Source organism: Aulonocara sp. 'chitande type north' Nkhata Bay, linkage group LG7 (genome assembly GCF_057382095.1).
Source record: "Aulonocara sp. 'chitande type north' Nkhata Bay isolate Kocher_YH1m ecotype deep benthic linkage group LG7, A_spYH_male_GT1.1, whole genome shotgun sequence".
NCBI classification, from domain to species: domain Eukaryota; kingdom Metazoa; phylum Chordata; class Actinopteri; order Cichliformes; family Cichlidae; genus Aulonocara; species Aulonocara sp. 'chitande type north' Nkhata Bay.
The window spans coordinates 54609931-54632423 of record NC_141350.1 but is presented as its reverse complement, the minus strand read 5'-3'; the positions used below and the strand labels follow the sequence as shown (position 1 = coordinate 54632423).

The window sequence follows — 22493 nt, the reverse complement described above, 5'->3', positions numbered from 1 at the left end:
ACTTGATGGAGTGTATATAGAAGTTGAAACACACACACAGAAACACACTTGTTTTACTTGTTTTTAACAGCTGGAACCACAACGATGGTAATGACATCAGCCACTTACATTGTAGGCTCGAGAATATTCCCTGCAGAAGTCTAAATCAGACTTTACCATGTATCTTGTACAATATATTTCTGCAGTAAGCAGGAAAGCAAGCTCCACTGTCATGTTAAACTGTTCAAAATGTTCTACTTCAAACATCGAGAACTTTGACCGCTGGCCTGCAGGGCTGACAAAAGTGATCAAGACCTCGGGCTGAAAACTCCAAACTTGGAAGCCAGTTTCTATCCAAGTGGACATGTACAGTGTGTATTTAAACAGTCAAGCATTTAAACAAAACTCAAGTTTGTTACGTGTTCCCCCTAATAGCTCTACTGATCGAAATTTCTTAAATGTGGCAAAGAGGTACATTTTTGTGATGCATTGATATAAAAGTACTGGAAACAATTCTGTTAGAATGTCCTCCCTGCTCTGTGTTAGGACTGGCAGACTCTGAAGCAAGACGAAACACAGGAAGTCAGTTTAAAGTGTTTATGTGCACTACGAACTGTGGACTAAACTTAAGAGGTTGTAGGAATCTGAAGTACAAGAGTGCACCTGGTAACTTGGAAACAACTGGAAAACTGTTATCACTAAGTGAGCTGAACGACGCCACCATGAAGAGTGATGGAAGGACGTGGTGGAGAGCTGGTCCTGTTACACCGCAGGTAGGTGATGAGCAGATAGAGATCAGGTGGGCGAGTAAACACAAAGGCAGCATACACTCACATGTAGGAGAGACAGGAAGAGAGAGAGACAGAAAGTGGCAGGTCTATGGGGGGACCATAAGAATAATCGATGAGTTTTTGCATCAATCCTTGGCCCTCCCATTGTTGCTTCCATGATAGAGGCTGTTGGAAAGCATGACAGCAGGATATAGTGCAATTCCTGTGACTAATGCATGGAAGTAAAGTTGAAAAAGGGACCAATTGTTCCTTTTAGGAATATGAAGTCAAACATTACACTCAGAGGTAAAATTCAACATCTTTGGATTTCATGTAAAAAGGAAACCCATTAAAAAAAAGATTTATTCATCTGCTTTAGATAACCCCTGAGAAGCACATTTACAGTAGAGAGAAAAAGGAAAATTCTTAGTTTGCTCCTGGAACCTGTTCATTATCCCAAGTTTTTGTTTTTAAAAGGGTACAGTGTACTTCCCAGTGCCCTTTATTTGTCCTGACCAACAGAAATCAGTCTAAACATCCAGCTTTACCTTTGACTCAACTAAGAAACAAAAAAGAAGAAATGTTTAACGCAGGACATCAGGAACACATCAGTTACATGTTTTAAGTTAAATAAAAGGTATTTTATTTGCATATTTAATCACATTTTTGATAAAATAATTTTAATATTAGACAAAGCTAACCTGAGTAAATCGAACAATGCAGTTTTTAAATAATGATTGCATTTAAATAATAAAAACTATCCAAATCTATCACATTTAACCACATTTTAAGTTGAGATTAATTTCACTAACCATGATTACTGCTGATTATTGCCAGACCTGCTGAATCAAGAAATCATATAAAAAGAACCTGTTTGAGAAAGTGATGTAGGCTCAAAGATCTCCAAAGACAACATATTACAGCACATCCATACAGTATATCACTACGTAACCAAAATCACCAACATCTAACAGTCTGGAAAGGGTTACACAGTAATTTCTTAGGCTTTGGAACTCCAGTGAATCACAGTAAGAACCATTATCCATAAATGGAGAAATCTGGTATAGTGGTGAAATTCCCAGGAGTGGACAGTCAACCAAAGTTACTCCGACAGTGCATTGACGACTCATCCAGGAGGTGACAGAAGGACCAGAGCAACATCTAAAGAACTGCAAGCCTCACTTCCCTTAGTTAAGATCAGCGTTCATCATTAAACAAAAAGAAAGAGACTGGGCAAAAATGGCATCAAAGGGAAAAAATTCTGTGGATTGATGAGATAAAAGTTCTGCTACATCTGGCATAAACTAACAGCATTTCATGAAAAGAACATCAGACCTACAGTACAACATGGTGTTGGTAGTGTGATGGTTTGGGGTTGCTTCAGGATCTAGACAACTAGCTGTAACTGATGGAACCATCTCTCTAGAAGAAACTCCTGAATTTCCGGCCATTATTTGTCCTGAAGGTCAGGTGCACTTGAGTTATGCATCAGCAAAATGATCACTGTCACCTTGAGTCCACCAAATTGCTGCTCGATTGTTGGAAGATGTTTTCTTAGTCCTAATAGATTTCTTCATAATTTGATTTATTTGCCAATAAAAGTCAATTGAAGTCCACCCACCCACCCATCCATCCGTCCATCTGTCCGTCCGTCCATCCATCCATCCATCCATCCATCCGTCTGTCCGTCCATCCAACACCCATCCATCTGTCCATCCATCCATCCATCCGTCCGTCCATCCATCCCTCCGTCCCTCCGTCCGTCCATCCATCTATCCATCCGTCGATCCATCCATCCATCCATCCATCCATCCATCCATCCGTCCCTCCGTCCCTCCGTCCTTCCATCCATCCCTCCGTCCATCCATCCGTCCGTCCGTCCGTCCATCCATCCCTCCGACCGTCCATCCATCCATCCATCCATCCGTCCGTCCATCCATCCATCCATCCATCCATCCATCCATCCATCCATCCGTCCGTCCGTCCGTCCGTCCCTCCGTCCGTCCCTCCGTCCGTCCCTCCGTCCTTCCATCCATCCCTCCGTCCATCCATCCGTCCGTCCCTCCATCCATCCATCCATCCACCTATTCTCTTCCACATATCCAATTCAGGTTTGCGGGGGGACTGGAGCCTATCCCAGCTGTCTTAGGGCGAGAGGCATGGTACACCGTGGACAGGTCACCAGTCTGTTAAAGTATGAAACAAAATCTGTGCTACTGCCAAAACTTTTGTTTTGACTGTATTGAGTGTCCTGGAATCGTGTCATGATACTACTGTTGCTGTTATTGTTAGCAGCATATTTAGTCATTGGGTGGTTTCCAATCCCCACTGGATACAAGGGGCAAATTCTCAGCCCTGTATTTGACAATTTATTATGCTTACAATTTATTTTGTATATTTTAATTAAAAGGTCTTAGTTTCTAAACATGTTCATTCTATATTACCAATGGTAATTATCGGAGACCTGTTCTTTTACAGTTTTTCTCGCTTGGTTTGGCTCATTTCTTGAAACCGAGATGACATTCTCAAAACCATAAGGTCATTTGGCCAAACAGTCTTACAGTTCTGCCCAACATTATAGCTCACTAGCAAAATCAAATATCCTTCCCCAAACTCTTCGTCCATGCTTCAAAAGCAGATTCCTTTCCCATATAAAAGGTCAGTACAGTCAAAATAGCACAGATCCTTCTCGATTGCCTTGGCACATGTGCATTCATTTAGTGCTTTTGTCAAAATAACCTGGATGGTTTAGCACAACACCATGGATCGCCTGCAAAAGCTCATATCTCTCCCAAAAGAGTTTATCCATGTGTCAAAACTAAATATCCTTCTCTTATAAATAGTCAATGCCCCCAAAATGCATTATACCTTTGGCATTGTTTAAGCACTGCAAGTCAAAATGCTTAGACGTTTTGTCACTGAGGCACAGGTCTAGCAACAGAATACCACTATGAATAAAACTAAAAGATTCTACATTAAAATCAGCCTCCAATAAACCACTCATACTCAAGGAAACTGTAAACATTTTTATTCGTACAAAGAAATGTTAACATTAGAGAACATACTGTGAAAAGAAAACATATACAGGATTCTGTAAATGTGAACAGTTATAAACACAAACAAAAAACCAAAACAAACTCTAGCCTACCATACTGTAAATAAAGTTTCAGAACTATAGTACAGTAATATTTTCAGTGGTCGCCATTGTCACCCTCTCTTTCCTGGCCACCATCCTCATCCCCCTGGCCATCGACGCACTGCTCTCTGTCAGAGTTTCTCTCAAATGGTACCCTGTAAATCTGTTTCATGGTCATCTGATGTTTCTTCAATACCCGGTCTATTGTGGAGATGCTGATAGAGTTTATATTTTGGAACATTACATTGTCTAGCAGGATTGCATTACGAATCTGTCTCAGTGTGATGGCATTATTTGCAATGACCATGTTGCATATTTCTCGTCCTTGTTGTTCATTTAGAAGTTTTCTTCTGCCACCCAATTGAGGCTGTCGTCCAATCCTAGACATACAAGTCAAAGGTCAACACTGTAAATTTGTTACAAAATGAGTTACCAATGTAATTGTACTGCTGTTTTATGGTACTAAAAGTGTGATGCACTGCACAGTGACTGGAATACTATTCACAGTATTTTCTCCATTTTTTTTCTTTGTCATTTTTATAGTATCATATGACATCACATGAAGATATTACAGTACTCTAGGCCTACACACACACCAACACTGAATAGTTCAATAGCATAGTTCTGTACCTGTTTTCCCTGCGAAAGGTTTGGATGATGGAGGAGACTGTAGACCGAGGCACATTAGGCTGCACTCGGCGACCTGCCTCTGCCATTGTGAGGCGATGGTTTATAACGTGGTCAATAAGGGTGGCCCGGATTTCATCTGGGACATCATGGTGCCTCCGTGCTCCTCGGCCTCTTCCCCCTATTCCTCCACGCATTCTCACTCCTCCTCTTCCTCTTCTTCTTCCTCCTCTTCCTCGAGCAGGAAGTTGCTGTTGTACTTGGCAAGGTGCTTCCATGTTCACACTGCAAATGAAACTGGCCCCGGGCCAAGCTCTGTCTATATACATTTGGCAGCAGCCATAATCACAGACAACACCTGTCAGGTATCTAAACAACCTGTTTGATTGGTCATCTGAGATGTGGGAAACTGCTCCTTCGTTAGTTCTAATTTCACCTGATTGATTGTCAAGTACTGATATTCTTCCATGGTATTATATCTTTGACTAATTTTGACAGTTGAACAGACAATTGTGCATATGATGACTTACACAATGAAACCATGCTGATATGTTTTGGAGTGAGTAACCATTTCACTGAAAAATCAACTAATCAGTTTAGATCGCCAAGATCTATTTATTTGGAAAATGTGCTAAATGTGGGCTCATTGTGCTAACTGTAGCTACTTGTACATAATCATTTGAAAAGAAGCACAGAGTCAGTTGAGACATGTACTAAAGCATTTGCAATTTGATAAAACCAATGAAAAATGCCATTCTGTTGTGAACAATTGCAAGGTGGTTTGGAGATTTGTCCATGTTATTTTGAGAATGTCATCTCGGTTTCAAGAAATGAGCCAAACCAATCGAGAAAAACTGTAATGGCACCGTGAAGTTTAAAGGTAAACATCAAATCTGTCCAATAAAACTTTTTATTTGTTTAACAGGATGAAATTAAAGTGAAGTACAGGTATAACCAAAAGGCTGTTAAAACCCAGTAACTTAGTAATAAAGAGAAGTCTGGAATTTCATAAATCACTTGTTTTTATAGCATGAAAAGGCTCCCAACAAGAAGCTTTTTAGGTCATAGTTGCAATATGTGTGTTTGTAATGTTGCAAATATAATGTCTGTGTGTGATGCAAACCTAATTTTGACATCAAACAAGACTGCTTCTTATTTTGCAGCATACACAGTACACCAGATCTAATAAAATCAGTTGCAATAGTTTTTTTTTAAAGAAATAAAGTAACCCATATTTGCAAAACAGTAAAATCGAGAGGGATTCAAAAACCTGCAAAAGCAATCAGGTTAATAAAATCTTAACTGTCAACTCTGTCATCTCTGCCTTTTGTCAGGGAGACAAAAGATTTTACAGTAAATCCAATAAATGTAGATGAATGGCGTTCATGTCACTGTATCCAGACCAGCCTGCCAGCTCTAATCTCTCTCTGTCTGGGAGCACTGACCTCTTTTGTTCAGTTGATGGCTTATTAGCTGTATTGATTTTGGCTTCTTTACTTTACAGACCTCCTGCAGAGAGCCAGATGACCCATGCACATATCAGCTACTGTTGGCCACCGAGAGCACCAACAAACTTTACCAGTGTTTCTTGCTCAAGATAAATTCCCAATTTATTGATGTCAATTTTGCTGTTTTTTGCTTTGATTTCAAAGACAAAAGGGGGAGTACTCCACTGAAGACTGGATCTGGATTAAGTGTCTCCTGTTATACTGGATCATGTGTTACAGCCTTGCATGCTGTTTCCCCCCCTGCAGTCACTTCATTGATGGAAGCTTCTCACAGAGGACTCAGTTGCATCTGCTGCATGAGCCAAAGTGGCCAACACATTGTGTGTTGTAAGTACTGAGACTTTTCCACTCATTTTAGTGAATTTCAGACAAATCTAGGATAAGTTTGGTCAATACTGTGTCATATGTACAAAGCATCTAACTGAAAACACTTTTCTTGTCCCTGCTGTAACGCTTTCTATAGTGTTTTAAATTTTAGTAAAAGTATGAAAGCTTCATGGCCAGCCTGATTGATTTGAAGGACATCTGATATCTATAATATGCATGATATTTTAGAGTGATGTCATTAACTGAGTATTAAATACCGTGGCTCCTTATCTGCAGTTTTTTTCGTTCACACACACACACACACACACACACACGGTTTTTAGTATCCATGTAGCTGTTAGAAACATTGAAAAACACTTGTGCGTTTAGGGTTAGTATTATAGAAAAAATCATAAATGTTGCGTAACCCTCAGCTTTGTTTTGGAGTATCTGAGAATTGCAGTTGTCTGATCATGATTTATCTCAACAGCTGGTTGAAAGCAACATCTTTTCCCCGATCGGTCTATTTGAGATGTTTGTGATTTCCTCACCATGGTTTCTGAATCATGTTCTCCGTGAGGTGGAGCGCAGTTTGAGGCAGAACAGAAACTGATGTTTGATACAACCTGGAAAAACTGTCAGGGTTTCAAATTTTAATATCGCCAGGGGACAAACGTCAACAAAGAAAACAGACAGTTTGTCATGGTGATTCTTATGCAGACTGGTTTGTAGGCAAAAATTAAAGATAGATTCCAGTTTTAAAAGTAATAGATAGATTTCACTGCTTTTTGTTTCATAACAGTATTTTGATTATGTTAATAAATGCTTTGTCTTATGCATTCACTACTTCTGGAATGGATTATTGTAGTTAATTAGCATGATTTTGTCCTAAAACCTCACTGAAAAGCCTTCAGTTGATCAAAGATGCTGCAGCCAGAGTACTTTAGGGACTAGAAAGAGAGAGCTCTTTTTCTCATATTGGCTTCATAACTTAAAAACCTTATAGTACCATATCGCCCCATCAGAGCACTTTGCTCTCAGAGTGCTGGTTTATTTGTGATTCCTAGGGTATTTAAAGGTAGAGTGGGAAAGATAGCCTTGAATTTGGAGGCCTCGCTTCTGTGGAACCAGAACCCAGTTTAGATTCAGAAAACAGACACCATTTCTATCCCCCCAAAAGTCAAAGCATATATTAGCATAACTAAGGGATGGGCCAGAGTCACCTGATCAGATAGGCCTGATAGACGGGTCTGCCTCCCATTCTACTTTTAGAAACTCAAAAAAAAAGTAAACCTGCAGTTGGAGAGACTTGAACATCAGTCTTTGCTCTGGTATGAGGCCCTCAAGATATGATGGCACCTGATCATTCAGGATGTTGTACACTGTAAGGATTTTAAATTCAATTCACAGGGAGCAAGTAAAGAGAAGCCATAAATCTCTGTTTGTAGACCCCTGTTACGCCCCTAGTCTAGGCGTGTAGAGACGCACATAAGGTTGGAGAAGAGAGAGACAAATCCCCGCCCTGGTTCCCAAGCCAGACATCCAAAACCAGTTGTGAGTAAAAAAAGGTGATTTTATTTAAGGTAATGAAGCATAGCTCCAGGGTGAACCCAGGCCAAAATAATAAACAAAACCAACTAAGTCCCACCAGAGAAAACTAACTAAACCCTAAGAAAGAAACAGAACAAACAAATGACAATACTAACCCTCGCTCCCTAACCCGGAAAACAGGAGAAAACTGTTCCAAAGAAAAAGGTGGCTCACCCCTTCCGCTTCAGCCTAAGAGTGCCTAAGCACTAAGTTAATGCACCAAGAGCAGCTCTCACAGATCACGCTCACACAAATACACAGTAAAAGTATAGGCTGGGAAAACCAGGGTCAGGACCGCGTCGGCTGTCAAGCTGCCTGCCTGCCTGCTTGCTTGCTTGCTCGCTCGCTCGCCCCACTCTCTCTCTCTCTCTCTCTCTCCCGGGAGCTGTCAGAGCAGCTTTTTGAATGTGGTCACCTGTTCCATGGTCCAATCAGCTGCTCACTACTCTTCATTAGGGGAGGGACCTGTAAAGAGTCTTAAACACAGTAAAGAGACACAGAACAAAACAGCCCACACAGTGTTCTTATGGCCACAGCCGTAACAACCCCATTTGTACTCTCACTGTAGCATTTTGGATCAAGTGAAAGCTTTTCCAGGGAGTTTTTAAAACAAGAGGAATAAAAATAGTCCAGCCTTAAAGTAACATTTTTAGACTAGTTTTCAGCATAATTATAGCTCAAGGCACCATCTTCTCTTTAAGCATTATGTTTTACTCAAAAAGAGGACCCAAATGCAGACAAGAGAAGGCAGGAATAAAACTGGCAAGGAAGCCATTGGTTGCTAACACAGTTTACAACCCAGGAGACCAGAGGAGTGATTCAAATCAAGACAGGAGTGAAGGAGAACCCAGACAGTCTTAACAATTCATAAAAAATAAAAGAGAGCTATAAATACACAGGGAACTAATTGTGAACAGGTGGAACTAATGAATATGGGTGAAAACAATCAGTTCGGAGCAGTCGATCATAAGGAGCAGAAAAACAGGCACGGACAGGAAGTAAAACAACAAAGGCTGTGTGAGGAAAGCCAATTACCAAAATAAGACAGGGCACAATAACAAGGGCAATGAGAAGTTGATGCAGGCAAAGGAGCAGACAAAACAGAAACAAAGAAAGAAGTTGACCAAGAAAGAAACAGGATGTGACAGACATGACAGATTAATGGCATGATTTAACTCACAAAATAACATTGAGTGACCTATGAGTCACTCACTGCTTTCAGTGTACAAAAATGTAAAATGGTGACATGTTGGCAAATTCTTATCTTGAGAGGCTGAATTGAGAGTTTGGGCATTTAGGGGGAAAAAGACACCGAAGACCAAAAAGCATGTCAGAGTGGGCGCCTGTGTAAACCTATGCAGGGTTTGCCATGTGTCCCACATTAACTTCCTGTATGAGTAACCTCTACGGAAATGTTCCCACTCCTACTGTCACCCACATCTGAAGGCAAATCGTGCAGTTGTCGTGGTAACAGCAGATTGTTTTGGTTGGTTGCGGTGGGGCTTTCGATGAGGGAAACTGTGTCATCAGAAATTTGTCTTGTATAGGATTTAGGACTCTCTCGCTGACCTGATGTGGGTGGAAGTCTTCTCAAACAGCTCAAAAGCCTTGTCTTTTGCTAGTTCATGTGTACGGCTTCCTGACTTCCTGGAGCATCTTGGTCTATGATGATGGATTTCAGCATGCTTTATCAAAGCCAGTCTAGTGTGGTTCCCCAGCTGCACCAAGGCCGATCAGCAAGCACTCCAGCGGGTGGTGAAGGAAGCTGGCAGAATTATTGGAACAAGTCTGCCAGAGATCAGTAATATCTTCCCCACTCGCTGTCTGAGGAGGGTGCACAGTATCCTGCGGGACCAACATCACCCTGCGCGCCACCTTTTCCATCTGCTGCCCTCAGGGAGAAGGTACAGGTCTATACAGGCCAGAACATCCAGACTGGCCAACAGCCTGTATCCACAGGCTGTGAGGCTCCTGAACTCTCTGCCCCCCTCTCACGGACAATAACCATATCCAACTTCTTAATAGCAATGAACTGGTCTGCATTGGTGCATCATATCTTTATTCTCTTCCTCCTCCTGCCCCCCCCCCCCCCCTCTTTCTTAAATAGATAACTATCATATCTGATATCATATCTCACAGTACAATAATATTGAATGGGTTGCATTGTTGTATTTTGTCATGTTTCTCAGGTCTTTGTCTGAATTTCTACGAACATTATTGCTAAGGATTGTCTTATTGCATTGGAGTCACACTGGGTTAAATATGTACACTTGGGTTTTAAGGGGTATTTATTATTTTCTTCTTTTTTTTGGGTTGTATGGAAGCCCCAAACGCAATTTCATTGTTCTTGACAATGACAATAAATAAATAAATACTAAATACTAAATACTAATACTAATATGTAGCAATTTTAACTAAGCACATGCCTTTACATTAGAGAAACTTTATTTTTGGTAGGAATAATGGCTGAGTCTTTCTCATCTTTCTTGCTGCTTTCCTGGAAGTAGTGCTTGATATGTCACTAAGAAATATATTAACTGAAACTTCAAGGCCTTCATCCTTAAATATATACTCGCTCTCATTTCAAAACAATTATCGATTACTATGATTATCCCTCTTGTAAATATTCCTCATACGTGCCAGGTCATAACATGAGGTATTCAGCCAAGGATGTGCTTGCCATCCCACAATCCCAGCTGATGAGAAAGGATGCCCAGGTCTTTTATGTTAGAGCACCTACTCTCTGGAACAACCTGAGGAGAACACATTGGCAAACTCATTATTTTGTTATTTTATCTGTATTTTTATAAGCAGGCTTTCTCAGTGTTTCCAGTTTTAGTTACTTTACATCTTTACATCTGTATCTTGTAAAGTTTAAAGCTATTAATTTTAATTTCATTATGTTTTTCATGGAATCTCTTTGTGCTGATAGTCCTCCCACAATGTTGCATATCTTTTATTATCTGTCATTATCACTCTAAGACTAAATGACTTTATCTCAATTCGTATTTCCCAGAAATGATGACTTTCCACTGGAAACAGGACGAGATGACGGTATCTCATGTTTTATACGCTATGCTAATGAAACAGCTCCACATTAGAAATATCTCTACTGCAAAAGAGAAAAATATCAACAAACTGACACTTCTAAGCTGTTTGTAACAATAACACTGAAGTGTTTTTCACTCGTGTCCCATATTTAGTGTGACTATGACAGATGAAAAATATTGTTTATGAACTGTGAGCTTAATATTTGTGTGTGATGTGTAAATACTCCTTCCTCTTGACCTCAGTTTGATTGCAAATGTTTGCTGAAAACACAACACGTGGAGCTGCACGTGCAGCAGCTGCATGAAGTTGTCCTTGTGCAGGAGCTCATGCAGCATTTCTGGCAACACTTTATACAAATAGAATCAAGAGCCAAAAAGTAAATAACTTTTCAAGGAACTACTGTGCTGAAGTTGCTTCCTGCAGTACCTTTGATTTATTTAGTCAGACATACCTTGTGTAGAAAAATAGAAATTATACTTAAAGGATCTAATTGGCCAGCTGGGGATATGGTGGAAACGAGGAGTTGAGTCATTCGAGAGACTCAGAGTAGAGGTTAGCATTTGGATCTCCTTCTTTGCTTAGGCTGCTAGTCTGCCCTGGATAAGTGGCCCTGCCAGATAATCAGCTTTGGTCAGTCAAGTCTAAAGATTTTCAGGGTTTTTTATCTTTCCTGGGTGGGTGTCAGTGTGGCATGTGTACATTTATAAACTAATGACTATGATACCTTCAGTGATTCTGCCTCTGGTAGCTATTTCATCACTTCTGGGCCTGTTTGGATTGACAGCTGACATTTTTTTTCCTTTTTATAATTAGACAATGATGCACGTACCTGTGAGATTTACCACCAAACACTGATTGGGAAAGTATTTATTACTTGTATTACTTTTACCTTGATTATCATGAAGAACATTCAAAGCTCTTTTTTGGGATATTGGCTCCTTTTGTTCCCTTCGCTGTCAACACGATCCCACACTGCTTCAGTAATGCTTCTACTGCACAAACTGAGATCAGTTTGAAACCACTGCCAATCTGAAAGATTTATTGCATGGTGAATCAAAACCTGTGTTCATAATTCCATCAATTTGGAGAAAATCCCCAACGTCACTGGTTGATATGCAGCTCCAAACCACAGCACAGCCTTCACTGTATGTTATAGACGGCTGTAGACTCTCCATGTTGCCTCTCTCCTGACCTCTTCCGTACATACTGATGCTGATTCTGAACAAAATATTTCAAATTTATATTCATCACTTCATAAGACTGAAATGCTTTTCAGTCCAGTTCCTGTGTAACTTGGCGTACCTCTGCCTTTTATCTCTGTTACACTTCCTCATTAAGGGCTTCTTGACAGCCACCTTTCCACTGAGACCTTTTCTGTTGAGGCCTCGGCAAACAGTAGATGAATCAACCGAAGGGCCAGTTGCATGTCTTATCTGTTTCCTGTCTTAGGTCTTTACTGGAATCCTTTCTGTGTGATCTGCAGGCACCCTGCACACCATACAGAGATATGACAAGTTTTCATCTAATAGCTATTTAGAAATCAAAGGCAGGTTCAACAATGCTATTTTGTGTCTCTCAAACTGTGCTGACACTGCATCAGTGATCTGCCTCCTTAAAAATCAGACTTAATAAATAATTGATTTGTAAATGTTGCACAAAGTGGTGCCTCCTACTTCTTACCTGTGTTTAGCACAAATACCTCCTAAAATGTATTCGTAATCACCAGTTTTGTTTGTTTTGGGGGGGTTTTCTTCATAAATTTACATAGGTAGGATCTCCAACTGCAACCACAGTGAGTGGGATCAGTGTAATGGGTGTTTTGTGGGTACTTTGTCAACCCTGCAGGACAACATCACACTTCATAACAAACTAGCACATAAATGAAAAGGATGAAGGCTAACAGCTCACAGCTGGAAATATACAGAACATGTTGGAGACTGCCTCCTGGACACAGTAAAAAGACTTAAAGAGTCATAAACCCTTAAAACAATCTGTACCCACAGTATTATACAAAACAGCAAAGTGCGGTCTGAAAGAAACTACAACATGACTCAACAACAGGCATGATTTTTATTTTCTAAGCTAACAGAATATCTCCTTTATGTTGACCTTCATGCTGTTTACCAGGCATAAAATGATCCTGTAAGGGTTATGCCCAGACATATCGGTCCTTCCTGTCCAATGCAGAGACAAATGGGGTGCTGTGCTGCCTCAATATGGCGTGAGAGCAAGTTTGAAATGTAGCCCACTGTATCTACATGATGTATTTACTTTAACCTGGCTGTATACTTTAAGGCATCTGTACAGCAGAGCCACTGCTGACAGCAAGTGATGGCTAGCTGGCTCATCAGCACATCATTATAACAACAGGCTGACTGACTGTGGGGTGGCTGTCATGTTAGTGCTCCAGTATTTTATCCTGACCGGGTAAATTTATTGTTTGAACAAAGGATCTTAAATCATATCCAGGGTTAGAAGATTTAGTTACTGTTTATATGTCCCTGCTAGAATCATATTTGGTGTCATTAATCTTCATATTGAAGCATTTTCAAAGTTTAGAAAATTTCTCGTAGATTTAGCTCATTAATTTTTATTAGACTACTTCTCATATAATAATAACAATTTAAAGAATTGTAACAACTGCAGCCTGAGCTGTAGAAGACGTCACGGGAGTGAGAACAATCAAATTCGTGCTCCCACACATTTTCCGTATGTCCCTGTCCAAGTGGAGACCGCAGAGTTCCTGCAGCTGTGTGCATAAAAGAGCTGAGTAGCTGCTAACTAAGGCCAGACTGAATAGCCTCTGTGAAGACCAGCCATCTCCCACAGTGGGGAGATGTCAGCTAAAAGGAATGAGGCAGGCCTGCAAACCAGGGAGGCCCTGCTGGTTCAGAAGAGACTACCAGTGCTATAACTCATCCAGGCCTGTTTTCAGCTGTGTGCTGTAACTTCTATACACAATAGGCCCATAGCTTCTTCTGAACTATAATATTAACTCTACAGGTCATTAATAAGTGACTGAAATTAAGCATTGTAAGATTTAAATTTGAACGTCCTTTGTTCAAACTTGACAAATATGTGTTGAGCAATTTTTTTTAGGCAAATGTGATTCCAGTTTTTTTCTGTGGAGACATTAGAAAGAAGGGGAACTATATTTCCTTTTAGGTATCAAAAGCACTATAATTTTCATTTTTCACTAAGACATTGATCGCTCCCTGATACCTTAGATCATTATTTCAGATAGACATAACCAGTTTGATATCACCCATCTGTTTGTGGTTGTTTTTATGTTTCAAATATGAGCTAAAACCGTCTAAAAAGACTACTGGATCATTTATTTAGGATTTTTTTGTGCAATGAACACTGAAGCTGAAATGGGAGCCACCTGTCTCTCAAGTGTGGACATTTTCCTTAATTCTGCAGATTTGGACATTATACCATGACAGGCTACGGATGTGACTTGTATGTGGAGCACATACAGCATAAAACACGTGCTTATATCTTCCAGGTCAGAAAAATGAAGCCAATGTGGAAGTGTCTTAAACCTGAATTCTATCTGAAGATCATATGGTGATACCTGGTTGCAAATCTTGGTCATGCTATGGAGGATTATCTATGCTCTTTGGATAATGACTGGTCAGTCACAAACTGTTGAGCAAGAAGCTTCACAGCAATATCCCCAACCACTATTTTCTGCAGGCAAAAAGGGACTTTGTAAACCAGTGGGTGATGTCATGATAGCTACATCCATCTTTTACACTGTCCATGGTTTTGGAGCCAACTTTAAGTGGCTATTAGAGGAACTGCAGTTGCTGCCACTTCATATTGGTTTCATTTTTCAAAATATTTGGTTTGAATTTGTGGTGTTGCTTGATCAGCACTCTTGATCAGCAAAGACCTAAAGCAGGGAGGAAAAAAAGGCAAGTTTGATGAGCAGGCGACCAGTCTTTGAGTCTGACCCGTGGCCCTTTGCTGCATGGCTTCCTCTTTCTCCCCCGTTTTGTCTCAGTCTACACCATATATATCTAAAAAACTTAGGTGGTTACCTAGGTGGTTTTGTTTGTTACCTTTCCCCACAAAAATACAATGACAGTAATTAATATTTCAAATTTTAATAAACACATTAAGTGTCTTAGTTCAGAATCCTTAGAAACTTTAGCTAAACAATTCTTTCTTAATTCTTCATATTCTAAATATACAGCTTATGATGAAGAGGGAGTCGTCATCAAGTGACTGAAAGCTTCACTTTCACTTTTTTTGCCTTGAAAGTTTCTCTTTGCCTTACACAAGTTACTGCATCTGTATTTTTTTTTTTTGTAGATATAATATTGTATGAATAAGAAATCGCAAACGTTGTGTCTAAGCATCCTATCTGAACATTTTTTGGCATGGCCTGTGGAGTCTCCATGCTTCTGTTCTCTTTAAGATAAAGTGAATATCTGATTTTACACACAAATGTCTTTGGGGTTGCATTAGGAATTCGGTTGCATCCAACGTTAAAAAAAAAAGTGATATGTCAAACATGCGGAACTACGCACTGTGGAAAACCCCTGTGAATTCAGGAGCAGCTGGCTGTAGTTCACTTGTATGTATTTTAAAGCAGTGGTAGAAAGATGGTTTCGGAAAGTATGAGCTTTAGACAAATTAGGAAAAGGTAAGTGTTAAAGAAAACATCTGCACAGCTTGTCCTGATAAGCTTTTCAAATTAATTTACCTCCTCCAACTCAAAGATAAATAAAGGCTGTGATAAGGGGGGGCAAGCGGACATTACTTTGGTCCAGTAGGTTGTTTAAAAGTTGGAAGCTCCGCTGTGCCAAACAAGTATTTTAAACAGAAAACAGAGTCTTAGCACTGCAGCTGGCATGAATGTCATCGACACTCTGGAGAGGATTACAGTTTAGTAACTAACATAAACACCAATAGATTATGCCAACAGTCTTGGCATAAGTGCGTAACATGATATCAGAGTTCACACATTTACAGCTTCATTCTGGATGATATTTGTCATCTGGGACTTTGGCTGATGTTTTGGGACAATGTGTATTGCTTGTTCTCAAATCCGAAGAAGATTTATTAATGGAAAGAAAAATCACATTTCCACTGTCTTCTGGAGTTGGCAGGCTTTGCTGTTAATATGACAATAATGCTGTGCAAATGTTTGGAATAATCCATGCTCGTGATTTTCAGAAAAATACATCAAAGAGAAGCAATGATATTCAGTGCTTTGTCACTGTTTGAATTATTAAGTTATTTATAGTAAAGCAATCATGGCAGCCGCAGCCTACGGTAATGACTTCATTTTAAATTTCTCAGAGGATGATGATATCTGCTGCTCAATTTTCTCCGTGGCTTTCAGAAATCTCTTTTTGTGGTTAATAAACCCCGAACATCTCAACTTTACAGCAGCGAGATCACTGAGGCATGCAGCAGTGACAATAGACATTCCTAATGCAGTCGGTGCATGTCATGTACTTCTTTGTCTGTTTTAATTGGCAGATATTTTCTTTCCCTTAATAACGAGAACTCAGTAAAACCATTAACTCAGGAAGCTAAACTGATCAAACATGAAAGTGAAGTGAAATCGGGTGATGTCGACTGCAACGGCAGATGTGTATTTCTCTGTAGTTTTATTGGAGTAGCTGTCATAAGTGACTATTTGAATTGAGACTTATTATTTGGTATGATTAGACGTGTTTTTATTAGTCATGCCATGACTCCTGGGACTGTGAGCTATTGGATGGATTGCCATGAAATTTTGTTCAGACATGTAGCTGCTAAGCATGCTATTCCTAAAGTCAGAGTAGTTTTGTAGCATTGTGAACATGATGGCATGCTGCGGTTTAGCTCAGCACACCGGGCTGGACTCTTAGGCTGTGTTTGGACCTGTTCGCTTGTGATCTTCACAGTGGGCTTAATAGAGAACAAGTGCAGACAGCTGGTGAGACATTTTGGGCACTACATGGATGCCATTTTTATAGCAGCAACCGGAGAACATATGCACCACACGTGCTATTATGTGCTACTATTTTTAGACAGTAAGAATAAATACAGTACATACATCTAAGCACACATAAGTATATTTACATTTACTTGGGCTGAAACATCTTGTTAGTGGACCCAAGTGCAGGATGTAGAGGCAGGTTAAACAAGAAAAAGTGATCAATTATTGACTGATAATGGAATCCACGAAGTAAACAAAGAGGCATGAGAGGTAGACACACGGAGAACAAACAGCTAATCTGACAACTGATAAGGGACAAGACCACACACAAACTTATAAACACACACACAGACACACACACGGGGACCGGGTTTTAGGGGCCTTCGGTAAGTACAATCAAACACAGGGCAGAAAGGGACAGGAAACAGACACCAGTGGAAACAATTATGGAATCAGAGGGACGAGAAACACCGAAACCTTAATCACAGCACGGAGACAAAGAAAAGTGGGAAGCACTACTTGATTCATTCAGAGCACTTTGTTTCACTTCAATAAGCACTTCGGGGTTTGGTATCTTGCCCAAGAGTTAGTTGGCATGCCAGGACTCAAACCACCAACCTTCCAATGAGGAGATGACATGCGCTACCTGCTGAGCAACATCTACCCTGTCGTAAATGAAGGAGAGATGTAGTATCAAGGAAAATATGAACACGAAAACCACAAGAAAGAATAATGATTAAGTTAAGATAGCCAACAAAACCCAACAAAAACCATGTCAGCCATCAAAGTAGTAAATATTAAAAGAAGATGATAATTTTTGGGTTGCTAAGCAGTTGCCAGGCGATCTAATTATGTGTGATGTCGTGTAATATAATTTTTGTACATAACAATATATGGGATGCTGACAGTTAATTTCTTTTGACAGTGTAACAAATGCTACATACATGTGCATATGTATCCACTGTTTTATGAAATTCATTTTTTCTTGTAGTCTCCTGTAGCTCAGCCCGAGGATCGATACTGTGTATCACTGTGATCTGACTTAATAATACTGCTTTGATGAAAAGGGATTGATTAGTAATTTCATCATAACTGCAACAACGGCAGTGATGACTGACTGGTCACCGATCTCAGTAAGCCTATCAGACCCTGAGGTTGATTAAGCACCAGCTCCACACAGACAAACACAGCTGGTACATTCAGGACATATCAATGACCCATGTCATTAATCCTTCAACTACGCTAATGTCTGGGCCTGCAGATCCTCTAATCTGTGAGGAGCAGAAGCTCATTAGAGCTATTACAATGAGACAACAAAGGGAGGTGATCTCCATCCAGCCTGTCAGTTTAGTGTCAGTTAAAGCTGCTCTCAGCAGATGTTGTGGCAAGCCTCAGGAGTGACCTAAAAGAGGTTAGTAATGCCTTCAGAGCCATATTAGTTCATGTTTATGTGAGCTTTGACACCTCTGGTCTGCTTACTGTCTGCACATGGCCGGTAGAGAATCCAGTGGCCACATGAGGACGGATCTTTTATAGAGGCTTGTCACTCTTGTCATCAGTGTTAATAATAATAATAATAATAATAATAATAATAATAATAATAATAATAATAATAATAATAATAATAATAATAATAATAATAAATACAGGATGCAATATTAAACAGTGTTTTTATGTCTTTAGATGCTTAATTTTAGAGCTGCAAACCAACAGCATTTACCTTTTCCTGCAGTTCATCTGCTGTTACAAGCACCTAACTGCAATTATTTCACCTTAGAAATTCCCAAGTCATTCTTCTGATATTAGCCATGAATGAACCAGCTGTTGTCATGAAATAAATTGATGGCAGATGGAGCTTATTAAACGTTTCCTGCAAATGTCACTGGGCTGCAAGAGTTATAGCGGATCATAAAACTAATGAGGTCATCAAAGAGTAAGCTTCCCTATGTCACTATGTTTACGAGTTACTGACAGTTTGTTGATTATAAATCCGGGAAACCCCCTCTGGAAAAAAACCTTACAATCCGATGTCTAGATAAACAGATACGGCTCAGCAGAATATTAGACTTTAACTTGGTAACAGAGCATAAACACTGAAACTGGCAACAACCTGAATCACAAAGAGTATAAAATGTTCTAGATTATTTTGTTCCGTAAGGAGGCCTTAAACAAGAAGACTTCCTAACATCGCAGCTAAAATAGATTTAAAAAAAACCAAGACTTTGGAAGACCAAAAGATGAGACCACGGACATCTCCAGCCCACAGAGCCACGGGATGCTCAGAGTCAGTGTCAGCCTGAGCTGTTTATTGCACTATTTCAGTGTTTGCTGTTTATTATTCCACTTGTAGTCTCACAGTATCTCAATTTCAACATTTTATAGCCTCTATAGACCACAGTCTGTCAGACTCGGCCCCCACCGGTCCAGCACCATCACACTCAGCACCGGGTCTCCACAAGGATGTGTTTTGAGTCCCCTCCTGTTTACGCTCTACACATCCGACTGCTCCCCTACCCATCTCTCAAACACCATCATAAAGTTCGCGGATGACACCACAGTGGTTGGACTCATCTCAAGGGGGGATGAGTCGGACTACAGAGATGAGGTCAACAGACTGACTGAGTGGTGTTCAGTTAACAACCTCCAACTGAACACCACGAAAACTAAAGAACTTATCTTGGACTTCAGGAAGGGCAGAGCAGACCCGGCCCCACTTTACATTCACGGGAGCTGTGTGGAGAGGGTACACTCCATGAGGTTTCTGGGCGTGCAGATATCTGATGACCTCTCCTGGACTGCAAATACTACAGCGGTGGTTAAAAAGGCCCAGCAGCATCTCCACTTTCTGAGAGTGCTCAGGAAGAACAACCTGGAGGAGAGGCTGCTGGTGACATTTTACAGAGCCACCATAGAGAGCATCCTAACGTACGGCATAACAACATGGTATGCAGGGTGCTCAGCTGCAGACAGGAAAGTACTGCAGAGGGTCATCAACACAGCCCAGAAGATCACTGGCTGCTCTCTGCCCAGCCTGGAGGTCACTGCAAACTCTCGGTACCTCAGCAGAGCTGGCAATATCATCAAGGACCACTCTCACCCCAGCAACCAACTGTTTGAACTATTACAGTCAGGCCGACGGTACAGGTCACATAAAACCAGGACAAACAGATTCAGGGATAGCTTCTTTCCCAGAGCTATCACCGTAGTAAATAAGCACAAAAACAATTGAACCTATTCCATACCGTCACTGTCATTATATTATGCTGCTATTCATACTGTCATTATATTAATGCTGCTATCCTGTATATATTGTACATACTATTGTTTGAGTACTTACGATTGTTTTTTTTGTACTTTTTATATTTTACATTTATATTTATTATTGAAACTTGCACCAAGGGAGTGGCACTCCAATTTCGTTGTACTCTGTACAATGACAATAAAGGCTATTCTATTCTCTCAATCATCTCACAAACCACTACTAAATGTGTTACATTGTTTTGTTTAGTTTTTTGTCTCAGTGAATCAGAGAATTTTTTGATAAGAATGTTTAGAATAGATACAAAGTGATAGAGGGCTTTAAATGTTGAGTGCAATAATTCTGGAATAGTTGAATCTATTTTTGGTGTTTTTTCAACTTCTATTAAACTTAGGGATTTGTGTGAGGTGTAAATATACATGTGGGGCTTTGTCAGGTCAACAGACTAAGTCTGTTCTTGGTTGGTCTATACTTTGAAATTATAGTGTCCTTATTAGCAAAGGTATCCAGCATAAACTATATTCCAAAAGTGGAACAAGGCAATTAGAAAGAACCACTAATGAGGACTGCTCATTAATCTTAGTCAGTGGTGAATCAGACCCTGACTGTAGGGGTTCAGGCTGAACTTTACTGGTAGCGTGACTGGCCTGAGTTTAAGGCTAGCTAGTAAAATCAGGAAAATGCTGCATAAAGAAAAAGTACTTAATTAATCATGGCATTATTTTGACACACTGTAGTCCACTTTCAGTTTTAAATTGTGACTCCTTAACCATTTATTTGCTTTGTTGTTCATTTTACGATATGATCCAATTTAATGCTAATGGTAGTTTTATCTTTACAGTTTCCAAGTTAAGACTTATGAACTGATTCCTTTTAGGTAAGACAGAGGAATCAGTTCATAAGACAGCGATTACATCGCTGTCTTAAGGTGGGACAGGAAACATTTTGCTTCTCTTTATGCCAGTTTCATTGTTTAGATTATAGAGAACTGGACCGAGCAGCGTGTCAGTATGAATGTTCAGTCTTTGGTGACTTCTTAAAGCAGGAAAAAAACATGTCATTTGAAGAAGAGATAATAATACATAAAAAAAACTCCCATCCAGTCATATCTTGTAATGCTAGGAGAAATAAAGGAACCATAAATTTAATGAGCTAAAGCCAGATAGTAATTGTTAATATTATCTTTATAATTAACTCTTCGGCTGATAATACTAAAGAAAGTTAGATGTGTGTTTTGTCGGAGGCCACACACAAAGGACACAATGATAATATGTTATTGTCACACAGCAAATGTGGCACTTAAGGACTGACGGCTTTTGTTAATCAGAAGAGCTCATAAAAATGTAAAAACCCACCAATGCCAAAACAAAACTTATTTAATCTTATGAGTTGAACCGAGAAGCTGAAGCTTGTATAGTTTTGGCTTTTTTGAATAAAGAAATGATAGCATTAATCAAAATCACACCAGATTATTGTTCTGTCATGGAACCAGTGTTTTTATGTACTTCAGCCAGTAATCACAGGATGCTTTCTGTGCATGTAAGCTGCTGTTCATTTGTTTTTTTAACCTTAATTTTAAGCTGAATTCTGAACATTTACTTAAAGCTCAGAGCATGTTCTTAGTGTCGTCTATACTATAATTTGACCAAAGTGATGATGTTGTGAGTTGTTATGGCCGTGCATAATTTAAAGCTGTGTAGGTGTGGCTGTTGTGGTGACAGTTCTCTTGTCCGTCAGTTGGTTAGTCCAGACTGAAAAACCTTTGGAAGCACTGCAATAAACAGCTGTGGTTGGACCTCAGTGGGTGATTTAGTGACTGTGGTCCCTGACCTTTCTCTTTGAGCCACCATGAGATTCCCATTTGTGGTTCTGAGAGAACAAATATGAAGTTTGTTACTGATAAATCATAATTGTTACTGTGAGGACAAATTCATTTGATGATCTCTTGGCTTATTTTTAACTGATTTAGGTTAAGCTAGTAAAAAGAAGCCAAATATGCTTTGAGTAAGCAACTGTTAACATGATAACCTGAAGTGATGAACTTTATGTGCCTGCTAAACATTAGCATCCTTGCATTGTTATTACGAGCATTATTGTTATTACGTGTTGGCCTGCTGACATTAACATTAAGTCAAAGCACAGCTGGTCCTAAGTACAGCCTCACAGAGCTGCTGTGTTGGCGTCTTGGAAGTCGGAGACATGGTTGTTTAACTGTTTTGATCCATTGGTGGCAGACATTCTTCAGTTGCAATCATAACGGACATTTGTTTATAGTTTCCGTAGCAGCGGCTACCAAACGTTAAATGGTTTGTGCCTGATCCAAATG

General features: G+C 39.9%; 2 protein-coding genes across 3 annotated transcripts in view; one reads left to right on the top strand and one right to left on the bottom strand.

Annotated features, from left to right (window-relative positions):
* Nucleotides 1-3940: 3940 nt before the first annotated feature.
* LOC147326259 (uncharacterized) lies at nucleotides 3941-7587 on the bottom strand. The gene is made up of 3 exons (XM_086297779.1): nucleotides 7550-7587; nucleotides 4516-4974; nucleotides 3941-4265 (listed from the first exon to the last, which is right to left on the bottom strand). Exons 1-3 carry the CDS (start codon nucleotides 7585-7587, stop codon nucleotides 3941-3943), a joined length of 822 nt encoding a protein of 273 aa, XP_086153905.1.
* tnca (tenascin Ca) overlaps nucleotides 6062-22493 on the top strand; it is a 59153-nt gene continuing 42721 nt past the window's right edge. For both annotated transcript variants that reach the window (XM_086301404.1, XM_086301405.1), the window contains exon 1: nucleotides 6062-6347. The gene's annotated coding sequence lies outside the window, so the exon portion shown is untranslated. The remainder of the gene's footprint in view (nucleotides 6348-22493) is intronic.

Bases quoted from the DNA above. Each gene is read 5' to 3' on its own strand.
- LOC147326259 (XM_086297779.1), bottom strand. From the start codon at position 7,587: ATGGGAGGCAGACCCGTCTATCAGGCCTATCTGATCAG. The intron at 4,975-7,549 runs GTGACTCTGGCC...ATACCATGGAAG, and splicing joins TATCAGGCCTATCTGATCAG to AATATCAGTACTTGACAATC. The intron at 4,266-4,515 runs GTACAGAACTAT...TTGTATGTCTAG, and splicing joins ACCTTTCGCAGGGAAAACAG to GATTGGACGACAGCCTCAAT.